Genomic DNA, 20,977 nt, shown 5'->3' with positions numbered 1-20,977 from the left:
CGTAGATTTAAATGTCAGTTTACTCGCATTTGCACCTGAGTTCACAATCTTGGCATTTTGACACAGGAAACATTGCAATGTGTTTCTTTACAGAGAAGGAGGATAAGAGATAAAGAATTACCTTCTCATTTACCTGCCTGAAGCAAATTTCAGACAGCATTGGCAGAAACATTTGAGTAACTTGCCTGCTTGGCCACCGTCTTAACCACAAATGGGTCATAGGGGAACAAAAAGGAATGGGGGAAACCCCTGAAATGGTGCATTACCCAAAACCCTGAAAGGGGGCATTTCCCACAGTAATAAAACAAAGTCTTTGATTGAAAGAAGCAGTTTCCAAGTCATGGAGAAATTAAAATTTTTAGCCAGAAATTTTGGCCCAGGATTGTGAATTTGCAAATCTGCATTGTAATACAAAAAAATTGAAATCTACAGACAAGCATCCAGGATACTTTCAAATGTCCTTTCTGAAACAAGTAGCAATTGTAAGTTCCACTGGGAGGCAGTGGTCTAGTGGTATTATTGCTGGACTAGTAACCCGAAGACCCAGGGTAATATTCATGGCTGATGGTGAAATTTGAATTCAATAAAAATCTGGAATTAAAGCTAAATGATGACCATGAAACCTTTTGTCAGTTGGCTTTTGTCTCTAATGTTCTTTTATGGAAGGAAATCTGGCATCTTTACCTGGTCTGGCCTACATGTGACTCCAAATCCACAGCAATATTGACTCTTAAATGCCATCAGGGATGGGCAGTAAATGCTGCCCCAGCCAGCGACACCCACATCCCCTGAGGGAATAAATACGATATTTTAAAATATTTTTTAATTACGACTAAATTTCCAAAAGTTTTGAGAATTCTGTAGATTTTAGAATTTGGATATAGGTTGTGATTTGTTCCATGACATAGTTCAACACAAGTCAATCAATGTAAAATTTAATCAGGAATCTCTAATAATTAAATGAAATAGAAACTAAGATATATCATGCTGTTCACCTTTTTTTAATAAATTTAGAGAACCCAATTTTTTTTTGTACAATAAGGGGCAATTTAGCATGGCCAATCCACCTACCCTGCACATCTTTTTGGGTTGTGGGGGTGAGACCCAAGCGGACACTGAGAGAATGTACAAACTCCATACGGACAGTGAATCGGGATCAAACCCGGGTCCTCGGCACCGTGAGGCAGCAGTGCTAACCAGTACATGCCGTGCCGCCCCCTGCAGTTCACCTTTAATGATATAACTGTGATTTTTAAAATATTTTTATTCAAATAAAATGTTCATTATTACAAAATTGACCCCAATACAAAGCAACTCTTCCAACCCCCCTCCCCCCACCCCTCTCCAACATGTGATGATAAGCAGCTCCCTGAAAAAGATAATGAATGGGGCTGCCACCTTGAGTAAAACCCATCCAACCACCCACTTATGGCATATTTAATTTTCTCAAGGTACAGAAATTCCATCGGGTCCCCTAACCAAGCCGAAGCCTTAGGCGGCACCTGAGACCTCACCCGAGCAAGGCCCGCATCTGAGCTATTAAAAAAGTGAAGGCCAAGACATCTGGCTTCGTCCCCACCCGCAGCACCGGCGAGTCCGCCACTCAAAAAAAATGACCGCCAATGGGTACGGCTCCACTTAACACCCAGAATCCCTGACATGGTTCTAAAAAAGGAGACCCAAAAATTAACAAGCTTGGGGCAGGACCAAAACGTGTGCGTGTGATTTGTTGGCCCCTTAGCACCACTCACATCTATCATCCACACCTGAGAAGAACCTACTCATACCCGCCCTGGTCAGGTGCGCCCTATGCATCGCCTTGAACTGTATCAGACTTAACTTTGTAAAGAGGAGCTGAAGTTAAGCCTATGAAGAGCCTCATTCCACATTCCCCCCTAGAATACCAACTGCAGCTCGTCCTCCTACTTCCTCTTTAGTTCTTCCAACGCTGTCTACTCTGTCGCCAACATTTGCCCATAAATGTTTCAGATTCCCCTCCATTGGCTCGTCCAAGGACAGGATGCTATCCATAAACGAGGACACCGGCACCAGGGAAAACAAAGGAATCTCCTTGCGTACAAAATCACACATCTGCAAGTATCTGATTACATTCCCTCATGGAAGCTCTCTAAAATCTCATCTGGACAAGCAAACCTACCCTCCAGAAACCATATCCCAAAACCTCTCCAACCCCTCCCTCTCCCTTATCCTAAATGTTGAATCTAGACCAGACGAGATAAACCTATGGTTCCTGCAAATCAGCATCAACAGTGACATAGAGCCTAATTTAAAATGCTGCCTAAATTGATTCCAAATCCTCAAAAAGGCTATTACCACTGGGCTCGACAAAACTTTTACCAGAGAGAATGAGAGTGTAGCAGTAGTGAGGGCCCTCGGACTTGAGCGAGGTCTAATCATGGGCCACCCAGATACCGGAAACTAGTCCTGGCTAAACAAACCGGTAGCCCCCTTAGATCCGGTCCCCTCCCCGGGATGTTCACTGGAAAAAAAACTCACTCTATCCCAGGTTCAGTTTGTATCCTGAAAAGGAGCTAAGCTTCCTGAGCACCTCAATTATCTCCCCCACATTGGAGAATGGGTTCATGATGTATAGCAGCAAATCGTCTGCATAAAAGGACACCCTTTATTCCCTCCCTCCACGCTCTATTCACACACTGGTAGACGATCTCAGCACAATAACCAGCAGTTCAATTGCTACAACAAACACCAATGGAGGTAATGGGCACCCCTGCCTTGTACCCCAGTTCAGTTGAAAGTACCCCAAGCTCAGGACATTAATAATAATAATAATTGCTTATTGTCACAAGTAGGCTTCAATGAAGTTACTGTGAAAAGCCCGAAGTCACCACATTCCGTCGCCTGTTCAAGGAGGCCGGTACGGGAATTGAACCCATGCGCTGCTGGCCTAGTTCTGCATTGCACGTCAGCTATTTAGCCCACTGTGCTAAACCAGCCTCTCAGTACGGAACGTTAGTACGGAAACTCGCAGTGGTGGCCCTATAGAAAAGCCTAATTCAAGATATAAATTATGGCCCAAAGCCAAACAGTCCCATAATCTCAAAGGTACCCCCACTCGACCCTGTTGAATGCTTTTTACATATCCACCGAAAAAAATATCACCTTTGGTTTGGTCACTGAGGAGGGAGACAGCACCACATTCAACAATCTCCTAATGTTGGCAAACAACTGCCGGCCCTTAACAAATCCTATATGCTCCCCAAAATTACCCCTGGCAGACAGGGCTCCAAACAAGTGGCCAATGCCTTGGCCAACAACTTGGCGTCCGCATTTAACAAAGAAATAGGCCGGTACGACCCACACTAAATATGATTCTTGTTCTTTTTCAGGACCAAGAAAATCAATGTCCTTTTTTTAAATTTTCCAATTAAGGGGCATTTTAGTGTGCCTACACTGCTCATCTTTGGGTTGTGGGGGTGAGACCACGCAGACACTGGGAGAATGTGCAAACTCCACACGGAAAGATATTGATATCTGCACCTGCGTGGCCGGCAACATCCCCCAGGACAGAGATCATTGAACATATACATCAGAAGTGGAACCAACAGACCAGCAATCTGTTTATAAAATTTGATAGGGAATCCATCTGGATCCAGTGCTTTTCCCGTCTCCATTAAACAAATACAATTCAGGATGATCTCTATCCAATTGACGCCTCCAGCTACTGCCTTCTCTCCTCTTCCACTTCCGGGAAGTTAAACCAATTCAAAAATTGTAACATTGTCGAATCCTCCTCCGGAGGTTCACACTTGATAGTCCACAGTAAAAGGCATCAAACACCTCATTAACCTTCTCTGGGGCAGAAACCAATCCGCCACCTGAGTCCCTAACCTGCACTATCTTCCGGGAGGCAGCCTGCCACCTTTGCTGGTGAGCTAACAGACAGCTGGCCTTCTCCCCATACTCGTAGAAGTCCCCCTCGAACGCAGCTGGCTCACCGCCTTCATCATTGACAACAATTTGAAATCCGTCTGCAATTTCTTTCTCTGTCAAAAGCTCCGGTTTGGGTAAATTGATTATTGGTGGTCCACCTCGAGGATGGAATCTTTGATAAATCTCTTCCTTTATTATTCTTTCATTTCAACAACCTCTGCAATGAACTTTCTCTATCTTTAATATAACTCCCATTCTTCTTCATAATAACAGTTAGAACATAGAACAGTACAGCACAGAACAGGCCCTTCGGCCCTCGATGTTGTGCCGAGCCATGATCACCCTACTCAAACCCACGTATCCACCCTATACCCGTAACCCAACAACCCCTCCCTTAACCTTACTTTTTTAGGACACTACGGGCAATTTAGCATGGCCAATCCACCTAACCCGCACATCTTTTGGACTGTGGGAGGAAACCGGAGCACCCGGAGGAAACCCACGCACACACAGCCTCTGCCTCTCCATCTTTCCAGAATTATCCCTATCGGCCTAATAAGAAATGATCTCCCCCCATAATAACCGCCTTCACAGCTTCCCAGTGGAAGGAGAGACCACCTCGTTCTTAAACTCCACATACTCTCCAATTGCGGAGGATACCCGCTCGCAAAATCCCTTGTCAGCAAACAGTGTCGTGACAAACCTCTTTGGGTGGTCGTTGAGCATAGGCTGACTCCAACATCAGGTGGACATAATGTGGGGCATGATCTGATATAACGATTTCCGAATATGCACCCCACCCTAATCCCAGATCGGGAATAGAAGCCAGCAACTTAATGAATTCAGTATTATTCCAATTAGGAGCATACACGTTGACCGAAACTGTGCCAGCTAACACCCCACTAACAATTACGTAGCTCTCTCTTGAGTTCACCAAAATATAACCGCAGAAAAAGCCACCCTTATGTTAATCAGCACCGTGGTCCCCCCGTCCTAACATCAAAACTCGAGTAATACACATGCCCCACCCACCTTTCCACAGCCTAGCTTGACCCCCTGACACTCAATGGGTCTCCTGTAGAAATAGCACGTCAGCTTTCAAACTTTTCAGGTGGGCAAACACCTGGGACCTTTTTAACTAGGCCATTTAACCCCATCACATTCCATATAACCAACCTCTGACCACCACCACCCGCCTCCTCCGAGGATCATCTGTATCCCCCCCTGTGAGGCAATCCGACGGGGCCCCAACCTTTACCAGCTCCAGGCCCTCCCAAGATTGCCACCACCACCCCCATCAGGCCAGTTCAAAAACAAAGGAACCATCATAGTCACCATCTGCAAACTACTACTCCCCCCCCCCCCCCCCCCCCCCGGCCACTAGACAAACAACCCACAGAGAACCACAAGTCCCAAGTCGCTCCCTTGTCCCAAACGAAACAAAAACAAAAAAAATAAATTTGTTATTTTGAAGAACAAAAGAAAACAACCCCACCATGGATAAACAGCTGCAGCCACCACCTCTTCTCCACTCCCGTTAACTAGCTGTGCTGCAGGCAGGGTGACACTGCCGCCCTCCCCCCCCCCCCCCCCCCATCCAGGGCAAAGTCAATTTCTTTCAAACATTGAATCAACAATCAGCCCCCTACCAATACCCATCTTTAATACCAAACGTTATAGGAAGAAAAAAAAAGAACCCCACCCAAATCCCCTCCTCCAAACATCTCCAACAATATAATAAATAACCCCCAATTTCGCCCAGATACAGCCCCCACCAGCAAGCCCCATAACAGCATTGCTCCTGCCCCCACTTTACAACATTCACACACAAAAACACAGATACAGAAGAAATTAACAATGAACAAACAGCAAAGACCAAAGTCTTAAGCATTCAGTTTCCACCACCCCAAATCTGTGTCTTAAAGTCTTCTGCTCATGTTTTTCTTGTCTTGTAAACCTCCAGAGTGCAGAGTTAATTTTTTTACAAAACACTGTTCGCTCTCCAGTAAAGATATACAGGGCGAGATTCTCCGCAAATGCGGACAGTCGTAAAGGCTGCCGTGGGACAGGCCGTGACCCACGGCAGCCTTCACGGCCACTTCTGGGGCCAATTCTCCCCCCCCCGGGCGGGGCTAGGATGGTCGTCAAGGCCGCACGTCAAGCGTCACGCCGGCTGACGCGGCCGATGACGTCAGCCGCGCATGCGCAGGTTGGACAACGCCAACCCGCGCATGCGCAATTGGCGTCTTTCTCCTCAGCCGCAAGACGTGGCGGCTTGACCTTGCCGGGCGGCGGAGGGGAAAGAGTGCGTCTGTTTTGGACACTGGCCCGACGATCGGTGGGCACCGATCGCGGGCCTGTCCCCTCCCGAGCACAGTCGTGGTGCTCCCGTGCCAATCGGGCCTCTAGATGCCCCAAACGGGCATCTGGCGCTCGTTTCACGACGGCAGCGAGCAGGTGTGTTTGCTGCTGTGTTGAAACGGGTGTGAAGGCCCGGCCGCTCGGCCCACCGGCGTCGGAGAATCGCCGCTCGCCGTAAAAAACGGCGAGCCGCGATTCGTGGCGTGGGGGGGGGAGAATAGCGGGAGGGCGTGAAAAATGTCGGGAGGCCCTCCCGCTATTCTCCCACCCGGCGTGGGGGTGGAGAATAGCGCCCACAGTACTTCAAGCAGCTGAGAAAACTAAGCATAAAGCGAAATCAATGTACTATGGGGTATGTGCAGGTTTCAGATCGTGAACAGGAGGCAGGTTTGCTGAGCTCATGGCAAAATCAAAGCAGCTGCACACCGTTGCCAAAACTTGAATTCTGCTGGCATGCAAATATAATAATAATCGCTTATTGTCACAAGTAGGCTTCAATGAAGTTACTGTGAAAAGCCCCTAGTCGCCACATTCCGGCGCCTGTTTGGGGAGGCCGGTATGGGAATTGAACCCGCACTGCTGGCATTGTTCTGCATTGCAAGCCAGCTATTTAGCCCAGTGTGCTAAATCAGCCAATATATTGAATGAGTTAAATTGGAAGTTGATGCTGCCAAAGAAATCAACAAAATTCTTCTTTCTGATAATATAATCAAACTGCATATTGACAAAGTTTCAGTTGAAATTGAACAGGTGCTTCAAGAGACATCAGGAGTTCCTGGGGAAACTGCAGATTGATGACTCCACAGACATTAGCAGACACTGCCAACTCTTAGCCAATGTCGGGTATGTTGCTGAAGATTCTATGAAAGAGAATTTCATCTTTTGCAAAGAATCGCCCGGTCATGCGATCGGAGAGGAAATCTTTTGTATCACAACTACTTATCTGGAGGAAAAATGATCTTGACTGGACCAATAGCATCTGCGCTGATGGAGCAGCTTCCATTACCAGAAAGTCAAAGGACTCGTGAATTGGGTGGAAGAACAGAGTCCTGACATCCAAGTCAGCACTGTATCCTGCACTGTGAAACTCTTGTTGCCAAAACAATGCCATCTGTGTTAATAGCAGTATTATATGAAACAGTGAAAATCGTGAATGATGTGAAGTCACATCCTTTGAAATTGCACTTTTTTACCATTTTGTGTGAAGAGATGGGAGCCGATTACCAGGGTTTACACATGCGGACCAAAATGTGATGGCCATCTTGGAGAAAGGTCCTCTCTCGTGTTTATCCAGTCCATAATGAAAACGTTTTCAACTCTGCATTCAGATAGATAAATCCCTGGGACCTGATGAAATATATCCCAGGACGTTGTGGGAGGCTAGGGAGGAAATTGCCGGCCCCCTAGCTGAGATATTTGAATCATCAACAGCCACAGGAGAGGCGCCTGAAGATTGGAGGGTAACAAATGTTGTTAAAGAAAAGGCTATGGGATAAGCCTGGGAACTACAGACAGGTTAGCCTTACTTCTGTAGTGGTAAATTGTTAGAAGGATTTTTCAGAGGGACAGGATCTGCAGGCATTTAGACAGGCAAGGGCTAATTAGGGAAAGTCAGCTCACGAATTTGATTCAGATTTTTGAAGGGGTAACCAAGAAAGTAGATGAAGGCAGTGCAGTCGACGTTGTCCACAGGGACTTTAGCAAGGCCATTGACAAGGTACCGCATGGTAGGTAATTGCAAAAGGTTAAATCTCATGGAATCCAGGGTGAGGTAGCCGCTTGGATATAAAATTGGCTTGACGACCAAAGCCAAAGGGTGGTTGTGGAGGGTTGTTTTTTAAACTGGAGGCATGTGACCAGCGGTGTGCCTCAGGGTTCGGTGCTGGGTCTGCTTTTATTTGTATATATTAATGATTTGGATGAGAATGTAGGAGGCGTGTTTAGTAAGTTTGCAGATGACACCAAGTGGTGGCATAGTGGATAGTGAAGAAGGTTATATAAGATTGCAACAGGATCTTGATCAATTGGGCCAGTGGGCCGATGAATGGCAGATGGAGTTTAATTTCGATAAATGTGAGGTGATGCATTTTGGTAGGTCAAATCAGGGCAGTACCTACTCCGTTAATGGTAGGGATTTGGAGAGAGTTACAGAACAAAGAGATCTAGGGGTACAGGTTCATAGCTCCTTGAAGGTGGAATCTCAGGTGGACAGGGTGGTGAAAAAGGCATTCAGCATGCTAGGTTTTATTGATCAGAATATTGAATACAGGATATTGTCTCACACTGGTAAGACCACATATGGAATACTGTGTTCAGTTCTGGTCCCAGCCAATCCAGGAAAGACTGGATAGGCTGGGACGTTTTTCCCTCGAGCGTAGGAGGCTTAGGAGTGAGCTTATAGAGGTCTATAAAATAACTAGGAGCATAGATAAGATAGATAGTCAACATCTTTTCCCAAAGATAGAGGAGTCTAGAACTAGAGGGCATAGGTTTAAGGGGAGAGATACAAAAGAGACCAGAGGGGACATTCTTTCACACAAGAGGGTGGTGAGCATCTGGAACGGGCTGCCAGAGGCAGTAGTAGAGGCGGGTACAATTTTTTTTCCCTTTAATAAGCAGTGAGATAGTTACATGGGCCCGGTGGGTATAGAGGGATATGGGCCAAATGCGGGCAAATGGGACTAGCTTAGTGATAGAAACTGGCGGCATGGACCAGCTGGGCCAAAGGGCCTGTTTCCATGCTGTAAACATCTATGACTCTATGGCATGAATTCTAAACACAAAGATTTAATACGTGATGAATCTGCCATGCTAAGTTTGCATACCTTCAGATGTATTCAGCTATCTGAATGAACTGAATATTAAAATGCAGGAGAAAAACAAGAATATTCTGACTGCCACAGATAAACTTCAAAGCTTCAGATCAAAGCTGTACAAAATGGCCAATTGCTATGCTGACAAGAAGGCTGCAGCTGGTCACATGATGCCTTTCAGCAGTTTCAAAGTAACAATGGCCCCACGGATGATGGGTCTGCTCCAAAGACAATATTTCGCCGGTTTCAATTGCCCATAATGGTACTAATGGCTTAAGCATTAACTGTTCTAGCACACTGGTTTGATGAGAGGTCTTCATTTAGTTAATCCAAAACCAATGTCTCCAAGAACAATAGGGAATCCCGACTCCACCTAAGCGCCTCAAGATTCCAGGCATCCTTTGTTCAACATTGAGAAGGTATGTCACGTGATCTCCCACAAGCTGCACGGTAATATTGTTCGGTGGAACTGAACTCCCGCAGTTATTGTTTGACCTCCAACGTGAACCGACTTCCAGGCTACAACCTGTGCTGCCTACAATCAAACTAGAGGAAGCAGAAAGAACTCTGGCCCTCATCAAACCTGCCAACTACTGCAACATTGGAACTCATTCATCCATCTAACTTACTCTGCATGTCTTCTCCCATCATGGAAGTCCCACTCTGGAAAGATGAGTCATTCAGTCAATCTCCCTTCAGAAGGAATATTCCAGTTGATTTCTAATTCTGGACATTTGTAACCTTTGTATTTTATTGTCGTCATACCCTTAACCTTCTTCCTTTTTCCCTATCCCCCAGTTATTGTCTGAGTGCAGAGAGGGGTAGACATTGCAAAACCCCTCTCGCTCATATGTGTGTGTGTTTATGTGAGTGTTTGTATTCGTGACAATAGGATGCTGCTCACAGTATTTTGTTCACTTATGAACTTGCACATTAAGAAATGCAGACTTAAAAACTGAAACCAATTGAAATATTTAATGGCAAACACTTGTATATTTAAATACCATTAATTTTTAAATATTGCATTTGAAAAGTCAGAGTGATGAGATTTTCATTGTAAACTTAAACTAATGACAGATGTATTAAATGGTGCCTTGCTGTGTTTTTAGGAGGTTTTAGAGATAAAAGGCTTTTGCTAAGGAGCAGACCAGTTGGAGAACATGGGTGGTGTGCCTCCAAATTTTTTATAGTACACAACATTGGGAATCACTGGTCTGATCTCTGGTCTTAGCTGAGTTAATTGTAATAAGTCAAGAATGTGATAAGAGTGGCACAATTAGTCAGTCTCTCTGAACTGGAAAAGGCAAAATGAGTTATTATTTACTTTTATCTTTCTCCCTCTCTCTTCTATTTTTCTTGTGTTCACTTGTTGCCCGCCTACAATGTCTAAAGGAAGGAACATGACAGTGAACTGCAGAAACTTTTCCTTCGGTTTCACTCTTATTCAACAGAAATTTCTGGTTTAAACTTGCTGTTTCTCCTAGTCTACTGTTTCTCCTGGGTCTGGATCAGAACTCATGGTACACTTAATCCACTGCTGTATCAGCTGGCCCAGATCTTCTGACCTGATTGTTCTCCCCACCCTGACTCTTGATCCAAACCTTCCCATCGTACCCAACTGTCGCTTCACCCACCTGCTACCCTATCTCCTTCCCCACTTACCTCACCTGCCCTACTCCCTTATGATCTCCTCCATGACTTTTCAAAGAAGCTTTGGGTCATTCAAACTCTCTTACCTGAATATGGCAGCTAGTGCAGTAAAAAGGGCGCATGCTTCTGTGCAGATTCCCTTCACTGATGCCTCCGACATTTCCTGCACTGAGTGAGTTTGGCAAGATCCTCCATCAAAAAATTGCCAGGGGTTCTGACTTAAATAGAAAGAATTGGCCCATTGTTTCCAAATTCAATTCTTAAGTATGATGACAAGGATGGTATCACACTGTCTTAATGGTTTTAAAATTTCATTTGCAGATGTTTTTGTCCAATCTTCTTCCACGTTCAGATGATTTGGGAGCTTGTGTTACTAGGCGAACCTCTTGTTGTTATGGCACCATCGCCTGCTGAGTCATCAGAAACTGTTCTGGCCTTGGTTTGGTAAAGGAATATTTTTGTAAATAAAACCTTGCACATAATGTATCGTCCCTTTACTACTTATATTTTAAATATACTTAACAGATAGCATATGGCTCTTTTTGTGTTGCTCCTGACACAGGAAGCAATACTTTTCATAAAAAATCACCTTGACGCAAATATGTTAAACTGTATTGCATCTAAAATAAAAAATACTTAGCATTGGTTGCCTGTACATTTTTATCATATGCATTTTTGTTGTGGTTGCATACATGAAATTTTTGTTTTAATTTAAATCAAAGCTTAAATTGCATCACAGAATTTGTGATACAATTCGGAAAGTATAACCTTTGCGAGCATTATTCCAAGCAACTCTAGAAAATCATACTGTAATAAGTCTACTCAGTTTAGTAAGGCTGTTGTTTCTTTGAATGTTTATGTGTTTTGTTGGAACAGGTACGTTAACTATGTATTTTGAAATTATTTTGATCTGTAAATGATACTTCTATTTTTAATTATGACATGTATTACGATCCCACACCAGACCCCAACAGTGGCTAGGATATTGGACCGAACCCCCAGTATTTTGTTTATTTGTAAGACTGTATGGAAATAATGATTCGCTACAGGAGTGGTTGCGTGAAAAAATCGGGCTTTGGTATTTTTAAGAAAACTTTATTCCGATTACAATATTAGCTTTTTTAACTTCACACCCAAAAGGAACAGTTTACAAATACCCCTTAAACACTACAACTCAGTTTCCTATTAAACATCAAGAAAATAACTTTACAGCTCTCAATCTCTCTTGCTGAGAGAGAATTGTGGACTCCGTGCCAGGCAGTTCAGAATTCAACTCCTCTCTCCAAAACATTTTCCAAAAACTGCCTCTCTAAAGCTTTTCAAAATGCTTCTGCATTCCTCTGCTCCACCCACCAATTACCTATTTTCCCCAAGCTAAAAAGCAAATTATCTTTGCAGACTGCAAACCACATGTACGCCCCAGGGACTTTCCCAGTCAAATCACAGTCCCATTAGTCCAAACTGGAAAACACATTCCTTTGTCAATTTCACCTTCTGGCTTCTAAAAGCATCCAGGCCCTGCAGATCAGATTTTTTTTTAAAAACATGACAACTGCAGCCAAACACACTCTAACCCCCAAGCTTCTAACCCTTAAATTGCTCAATACGTGAAATTCAATATTCCAAAAGTCTTCCAGTCGTCACCCCCCCCCCCCCCCCCCCCCCCCTTTTAATAAAAATGAACCAGAATGTAAACAGTTGGCTTCATTTTTCTGAAACCCTTTTAACATTAAACATTTCTTAAGATTACATACAAGTTATACTCTCTGCGGTATATCATTTTACATTTTTAAACAGGCAAACGTCAACATAAATATAGTCCATTTAGTCTTCTCACATGTTACAGTCGTGATAAAGCATCAGCAGTCACATTTCCTCTTCCGGTCACATTTACAACAGCCTGGACTAGATCCACACAAAAAAGAACATCATTTTCTCTTATCAGCTATCTCGCTATGAGGCCCCTCTTTACTGTGGGCATTGGAAACTGAAGTGGGTCACTTTACTTTTAAAACAAAGATTAGTATGGTAAAGGCTTATGACTGGCAGAATATTACACAGTATGAGTACAGAAAGATTACGATGCAGATTGTACTTAAAATTATGCAGAATGGACTTCAGGTGGTGACATGTTGCACATTGGGTGGCTCCTGCTGGAGCTTTTGGTTTTTGGCCCTTCACACCCAGTTTTTTGGGAGAATTTGGTATGATTGTTTGTGGGAAAGTCTGAGGCGAACAAAGGATGTCGAAAATCCAGAAAAAGAATCGGGGGACAAAGTGGGGGTGCAAGTGGAGGTCCAACAGCAAGTTTGGTTGGGAGTCCAGCGTGAGGAAAGATGGTGGGTGCAGGCTCGTCATTTGGGGCTGCACCCATTACGGTGGATAAGCTGGTCGAAGTGATGGCGGGGGAGTTTGAGCGATTGTTTTATAAGCACTTTGACAAGTGTGGCAAAGAGATGATGACCTCGCTCAAGGACTGAGTGGATGAGACTCTTGCCCTGATGAAGGAGGCTTTGGCAAAGACATTGACGGAAGGGCAGGAGCACGGCGCGGTGTTGAAGGGAGTGAAGGATCATTGTCACAGCACAGCGACCAGTTCACCTCGATTGGAGAAGAGCTGCGGAGGGTGGTGGAGTGTAACTAAGGGCTGAGAGCCAAAGTGGGCGACCTGGAGAACCGGCACAAAGGCAGAATCTGAGGTTCGTGTGACTGCTTGAGGGACTGGAGGCCGACGGAGTATTTTGCGGAGATGTTCGTTAAGTTAACGGGGGAGGAGGAGGACCCCTCCCTCTGAGTTGAAAAGGGCTCATCAGTTGCTCCAAGCGAAACCAAACGCAAATGAGCTACCAAGAGCTGTGACATTATGCTTCCACAGCTATCTGGTGCTGAGATGGGCGTAGCTGAATTGTGAGGTGGGAAGGCGTTGGTATTCGAATATACCAGGATCTCACGGCGCAACTGCCTTTGGTCGGGCGAAGGCGGGCGTTGTATGAAAGCAACGTGCGTTTTGGGGTGGTCTATCCTGCAAAGCTGAGGGTCACACAACGACTTCTACTTTAAGCCGGCAGAGGAGGCGGAAGCCTTCATGAAAGCTGAAGGACTGGGCCTGAAATGAGTTTGGACTTTGGTGGTGTTAATCTTTTTTCTATTTCTTTTCTTCTCCTTTCTCTTTTTTTCTTTTTGTTTTCCTCTGCTTAAGTTGTATTTGGGAAGGGGTGATTTGGGGCTTTGTAGTGATAGATTGGGATTTGTTTCTTTTGATTACTGTATTGGGAGTTTGGAAGATTTGGGTGTGGGGTGTTGATGTTTTGTTCTGTGTGGGGGAGGGGGCTCTGGAAGGGGCCACCTTGCCAGCAAACATGGAATGGCTAGTGAACGGGAGGGAGGTGGAGGTGGGAGCGGCCACTGTAATCGGAACCTGTATGGTTCCGATTGGCTTGGGAGGTGTGAATGGTGAGGGATGGGAACGATGCTGGGTGGGTTATTGAGAGGAAGTGATGGGAGGTTTCTGGGAAAGGGGTAGGGGGCTGATGGTGACTAGGGGCAATGCTGGATCCCGTCTGTGGATGGGGCCAGGAGTAGCAGTTATGACTGACTGATGGGGGAGGGGTGCTTTGAAGGGAAGGTTAGCAGTGTTGGTTAGCGTAAACGCCGCAAATCGGGGCAACATAGGATTTATGAAGATGTTGGCTGCCATACTGAATTTGGATACGCACCAGTTAATATGGGGGGGGGGGGACTTGAACGTTGTGTTGGGTCCAAAGGTGAATAGGTCCAAGCCATGTTCGCTGACCCCTTTGCGTGCGCGCGGAGGGAGGGGGGGGGGGGGGGGGGGGGGGGGGGGCAGCAACAGTGTTGGCTGTGTTTATGAGGGAAATTGGGGGTTTCTGCATCCGCAGGGTTAGGAGCACTCGTTCTTTTCGCCAGTACAGATTGATTGCTGTTGGCCAGGGTGAGGAAGGCAGAATATTCTGCGATTGTTATCTCGGATCATCCGTCACATTGGGTTGATGTGGTCTTGGTGGAGGGGCCAGCTCAGAGGCCTGTGTGGAGGTTGGATGTGGGGTTGTTGGCGGACCCACATCTCTGTACCAAAATGAGAAAAGTGATAGATTATGTAGGATTCAATAGGAATGGGGAGGTTTCACCGTCAGTGGTTTGGGAAGCATTGAAAGCAGTATGAGGGGCAAGGTCATCTGTTTAAGGCTCAGGTGGACAGAAGCAAGAGAGGAGCAGCAGCGGTTGGTGGAGGAGATTTTGGTGGTGAATGAAAGATATGCGGAGGATCCAACCCTGGATCTGATGAGGAGGAAGGAGCTACAGGCGAGGTTTGAACTTTTGTCCATGGGAAGGGCAGCTTGGCAGTTGAAGTGGGCGAGGGGGCCGTGTCGGGAGAAGGCCAACCGCTTGTTGGCGGGTAGCTCCGCCGGCAGGCGGCTGTGAGAGATTGTTCGGGTCCGGGATGGGACAGGGAGCTGGTGGTGGCACCGGAGCAGGTGAACAAGGCAGTTCCATAAGAATTTGTATAAGTCAGAACTTCAGGAGGATGAGTCAAGCATGAGTGAGTTTTGGGGAGGATTGGAGTTGTAGTGATCTGCATATCTGCATGTACACAAGGGGTTAATGTAAAGACACTACAACTAAGTAATCACTAGAGGGCAGTACTAGAGATGTATAAAAGACAGACTGAAGCCAAGATCCTCCTCTTCATAAGGACAGCGACTTGTGACCACAAGCAGACAAAGCTCAGCACTGGTGTAGATAATCATAAGTATTTCTTAATCAATCATGTTCATGTAACATCCAGTTTAAGGATTGGAGAGAGAACAAACTCACAGTTAATTTGTCAACGTTACTCAATAAAGCATTTACTCTAATTGGAAGACTACGAGTGTTAAGCAACGTCGACTTAAAGATATTCTGGAAGAAGCAAATGAGTAACTTATATTGCACAAAGCAATGCAACATTACGATCAGAAATAGTAATATAATTGGAGTGTCCCAAAGTAGGAGAGGAGAAAAGAGCAGAGTTGGAGGAGTCAGTGGGGTGGAAGAAGTGTGGGTAGCGATAGGGAAAATGAAGACGGGTAAGGCACCAGGGCCGGATGGTTTCCCAGTAGAGTTTTATAAAAGGTTCATGGATAAGTTGGCGCCGCTATTGGTGGAGATGTTTGAGGATGTGCTAGCTAAGGTGGGACTGCCAGAGACAATGGGACACGCATCCATTTCTTTCTTAAGAACAGTAAGACGTCTTACAACATCAGGTTAAAGTCCAACAGGTTTGTTTCAAACACTATCTTTCGGAGCACTGCTCCTTCCTCAGGTGAATAAAGAGTATGTTCCAGAAACATATATATAGACAAATTCAAAGATGCCAGACAATGCTTAGAACGCAAGCATTTGCAGGTAATTAAGTCTTTACAGATCCAGAGATAGGGGCAACCCCAGGTTAAAGAGGTGTGAATTGTCTCAAGCCAGGACAGTTGGTAGGATTTTGCAAGCCCAGGCCAAATGGTGGGGGTGACTGTAATGCGACATGAATCCCAGGTCCCGGTTGAGGCCGTACTCCTGTGTGCGGAACTTGGCTTTACGTTTCTGCTCGGCGATTCTGCATTGTTGCGATTCTACATTGCCTGAAGGCCGCCTTGGAGAACACTTACCCAGCATAGGGTGTCCCTGTATGCTGATGATTTGTTGCGGTATGTCTCTCATCCAGGCACTTCAGTGGGGGATATAATGGAGATTTGGTGGTTTTTCAAGCTTTAAGTTAAATTTGGGAAAAAGTGAGTGTTCGTTGCTATTTCGGGTGGCAACAACACACTCTAGGTGTTTGGGAGTGCAGCTGGCTCAGGATTGGACCCGGCTCCGTAAGTTGAACTTTACGAGTCTGGTGGGCAGAGTCAAGCTGGATCTATCTAGGTGGGATAGTCTTCCCCTATTGTTGGCAGGTCAGGTGCAGGCGTTTGAGGTGAACATTTTGCCACAGTTTTTATTTTTATTTCAGTGCTCACTGGTCTTTTTGCCAAAATAATTTTTTTTGCGGATGGATAGATTGGTTTAGTCATTTGTGTGGGCAAGTAAGGTGGCAAGGATTAGGAGGTCAGTACATCAGAGAGGGTGACAGTCCGGGGGTAGGGCTTGGCCCTACCGAACCTTTTATTATTGGGCGGTGAATGCGGAGAAGATGTGGGGTTAGAGCAGGGAGACGGAGGCTTTGTGGGTGAGGATGGGGGCATGCTCTTCCAAAGAGTTTGGGTTGTGGGTGCTGGCAACAACACCGCTCCCGTTTGCCCCAGGGAGATTCTTGGGGAGTCCGGTGGTGGTCACTCTGAAAATATGGAGGCAATTTCGGCACCACTTTAGGTTGGGGTCGGGATCAAAGTTAATGCTGATCTGAGGGAACCATGGGTTTGAGCCAGGGAGGATGGATGCGAGGTTTTGGGGATGGGAGGGGTGATGGGTGATGGAGATGATGGACTTGTTTTTGGAAGGACGGTTTGCAAGTTTGGCAGAGTTGTTTAAGGTACATGCAAGTGCGGGATTTTGCGAGAAAGGTTTTTTTTCCTTTCTGGTGGCACCGCCCTCCTCGTTGCAGGAGGGGATGTTGTTGGCGATGGGGTTGGGAGGGTGATTATCACATCGGCATTTTAGTTTTGAGGGGGCCTATTTTAGCTAAGCCACTTGAATAACATGTTTCCTGCAGACCCCGCGATCCCTGCAATTTCAGGCGATTCTGTTGTCTATGAATTATATTAACTGGCAAACAGAACAAATGTTAACAAAGCAATATTATTGAAGTTTCTGTCAGAGGGCCAGGAGTTATATCTGGAGGCGAATGGGACAAATGTTAACAAACCAGGAATTAATGTCAGATGGCTTGAGTTATGTCTGGGAGTGAGCCTGGCAGATAAGAAGAAAATCCCCTTGGGTTACATCTGGTTTTCATGCATTATATTATCCCGGGGGGGTGGGGGGGGTGCACTTCAACTTTGAATCCTTCAAATATTTATTTTTTGTGAATCTTGAGTTTCTTCCAAAAATACCCAATTGGTCTTTCAATTCCTTCATCGTCTTCCTGCAACAGTACAGCACCAACAACCACCTCACTTGCATAAATTGCAACTTTACATGGTTTAACATAATTAGGTGTCATCAGTACTGGTGCGGTGGTCAACAGTCTTCAGATTATATTTTTTTAAATATTTTTTTATTCTCCTTTTTCACATTTTCTCCCAAATTTACACCCAACAATAAACACTAATCAGTAGTGAATGTAATGTCATTCCTCATATCAATATCACGGTCACATCCTCCCACCAAACCCCCAGACATTAGCCCGCATGTTAACATAAACAAATGACAAAGAGGAATCAGGAATCACCCATAGTCATCATTAACACATACAGTTCCCTCCCCCAACCCTCCCAGCCCCCAATCCCCCTAATATTCGATGTGATCCAATTCTCAAAAGTGCATAATGAATAACGGCCATGAATTGTAGAATCCCTCCATCCTTCCCCTCAGTTCAAATTTGACCTTTTCAAGCGTCAAGAATTCCAGCAGGTCCCCCCGCCACGCCAGGGCACAGGGTGGAGGTGTTGATCTCCACCCTAACAGGATCTGCCTTCAGGCGATCGACGAGGCGAAGGCTACAGGATCTGCCTCCGCGCCTATTTCCAACCCCGGCTGGTCCGACACCCTGAATATGGCCTCCCGGGGGCCCGGGTCCAGTTTTACGTGCACCACTTTAGAGATTACCCTAAACACCTCCTTCCAGTAATCCTCCAGCTTTGGACAGGACCAAAACATATGAACGTGGTTTGTGGCTCTCTCTCCCCCCCCCCCCCCCCGGCCTGCAAAGTTCACATAAATCTTCTACCCCCTCAAGGAGCTGGCTGATCCTCATCCTCATGAGGTGTGCTCTATACACCACCTACAGCTGTATCAGCCCCAACCTTGTGCACGAGGTGGAGGCGTTCGCCCTCACACCAGATCCCTCCTCCATAGCCTCTCCCAATTCTTCCTCCCACTTTGCCTTGATCCCTTCTAGCAACACCTTCTCCTCCTCCAAAATAGCCCTGTAATCTGCCGATACTACCCCCTTCTACAGTCGCCCTGTCGTCAGCACGTCCTCCAGCAATGTGGAAGCCAGATCTACTGGGAAGCTGTGTATCTCCTTTCTGGCAAAGTCTCGAACCTGCATGTATCTAAATATTTCCCCCTGCTCCAGCCCATACTTCGCTCCCAGCTCCTTCAATCCCGCAAAATGACCCCACAAGAAACAAATTTTTTAGTGTCCTAATTCCTTTCTCCTCCCATCTCCGAAAATTTCCAACCCACTCCCCTGGCTCAAATCTATGGTTCTCCTGAATCGGCATTTCCCTTGACCCTGCCCCCAACCCGAAGTGCTGTAGAAACTGCTTCCAAGTTCTCAACGAAGCTATTACTACCAGACTCCCTGAGTATCTCCCTGGGGCCGTCGGGAGCAGCGCTATCGCTAGCGCCTTCAATCCCGACCCCCCCCCCACCTCCCCAAACACTCCTCAATTCTGACCCATTTGGAGTCAACCGCTCTGACCCAGCTCTGTATCTTCTCCACATTCGCTGCCCAATAATAATACATCAGGTTCGGAAGACCAAACCCCCTGCCTGACTTCCTCTCTGTAGTAGTACCTTTTTAATTCTGGCCACCTTCCCTCCCCATATGAATGTCTCTCCTAAAAAATGCCTTTGGCAGGAAAATTGGCAGGCATTGAAAAATAAACCGGAATTGCGGCAGCACATTCATCTTAACTGCCTGTACCCAACCCACCAGTGACAGAGGGAGACCATCCCACCTTGCCAGATCAGCTTTCACCCTCCCCACCAAACTAGAAATGTTGTAGTCTTCAGATTATTGAATGCCTCCGGACAAATCCGATGTCCACTGAAATTCTTTGTGTTTTTTTAGAAGTTCAGTCAGGGGAGCAACCACGCTGCTGAAATTTGGCATGAATTTCCAGTAGAAACCACTCATGCTCGGAAATCTCATTACTTCTGTCCTGGTTGATGGTATTGGAAATTCTCCAATAGCTTGCTTCTTCACATTCCGTGGAGTCATCTGACCATGTCCAATGGTATGGCCGAAGAAGGTGACTTGAGCTTTTGCAAATTCACTCAGCCAAATTTACCACCAATCCAGTTTCCTTTAATTGATTGAATACATTTTTTTTAATTTCCAAATGCTCCTTCCTTGTTTCAGTGAACACCACCAAATCGTCACGGTGTACTGCACAATTGTTTAGACCCGAGGTGACCTTGTTCGTTAATCTTTGGAATGTTGCTGCCACATTCTTCATTGCAAATGGCATGACCTTAAATTGATATGGTGGCACAGTGGTTAGCACTGCTGCCTCACAGCTCCAAGCTCCTGGGTTCAATTCCAGCCTTGAGTGGCTGTGTGGAGTTTGCACTTTCTCCCCATGTCTGCGTGGGGTCCCTCCGGGTGCTCCAGTTTCCACCCACAGTCCAAAGATATGCAAGTCAGCTGGATTGGCCATGCTAAATTGTCCCTTAGTGTCAAAAAGGTCAGGTGGGGTTACTAGTTTATGAGGATAGGGTGTAGGTGTGGGCTTAAGTAGGGTGTCCTTTCCAAGGGCCAGTGCAGAATAGATGGGCCGAATGGCCTTCTGCACTGAAAAATCTATGATACAGACCATTTGGCTTCAAAAAAGCCGAAACTTCCTTCACCCTATCTGATAAAGGTACTTGCCAATATTCTTTAAGTAAGTCAAGTTGGATATTAAAATGTGCTTGACCCACCTTTTCACAGTCTTTCAAATGAGGGTACGAATCTGACTTTGTAAACCTTTCTAGAGTCCACATGCAATCGTTATGTTCCATCCATAGAGTGGGAGATATGCCGGGCCATAATGTTATAGGTTGTGGCTGAGTACAATTCTGCCTGCTGCTGAGGCCCACAGCACCTCATGAATGCCCAGTCTTGAGTTGCTAGGCCTGTTCTGAATCTATCCTATTTGGGACAATGGTAGTGCCACACAAGATGATGAACGGTATTCTCTCTATGAAGGTGGAACTTAGTCTCCACATGGATTGTGGTCAAATGTGGCCAAGGAAACACCTTGGTGATTATCATGCACCGTCCACCCTCAGCTGACTAATCAGTACTCCTCCATGTTGAACACCGCTTGGAGGAAGAACTGCGGGTGGCAAGGGCATAGAACAGGGGTGGGCAAACTACG

At 45.9% G+C, this 20,977-nt stretch overlaps 1 protein-coding gene across 1 annotated transcript in view; it reads left to right on the top strand.

Moving 5' to 3' along the window:
- dennd6aa (DENN/MADD domain containing 6Aa) overlaps positions 1–20,977 on the top strand; it is a 178,606-nt gene that overhangs the window by 110,006 nt on the left and 47,623 nt on the right. The window contains exon 10 of the mRNA XM_038812835.1: positions 11,058–11,180. Coding sequence (XP_038668763.1) covers positions 11,058–11,180 — 123 coding nt within the window. The remainder of the gene's footprint in view (positions 1–11,057; positions 11,181–20,977) is intronic.

This window comes from Scyliorhinus canicula, chromosome 11 (genome assembly GCF_902713615.1).
Source record: "Scyliorhinus canicula chromosome 11, sScyCan1.1, whole genome shotgun sequence".
NCBI classification, from domain to species: Eukaryota; Metazoa; Chordata; class Chondrichthyes; order Carcharhiniformes; family Scyliorhinidae; genus Scyliorhinus; species Scyliorhinus canicula.
The sequence above is the reverse complement of the archived record's forward strand: the minus strand, read 5'-3'. Positions and strand labels throughout refer to the sequence as shown.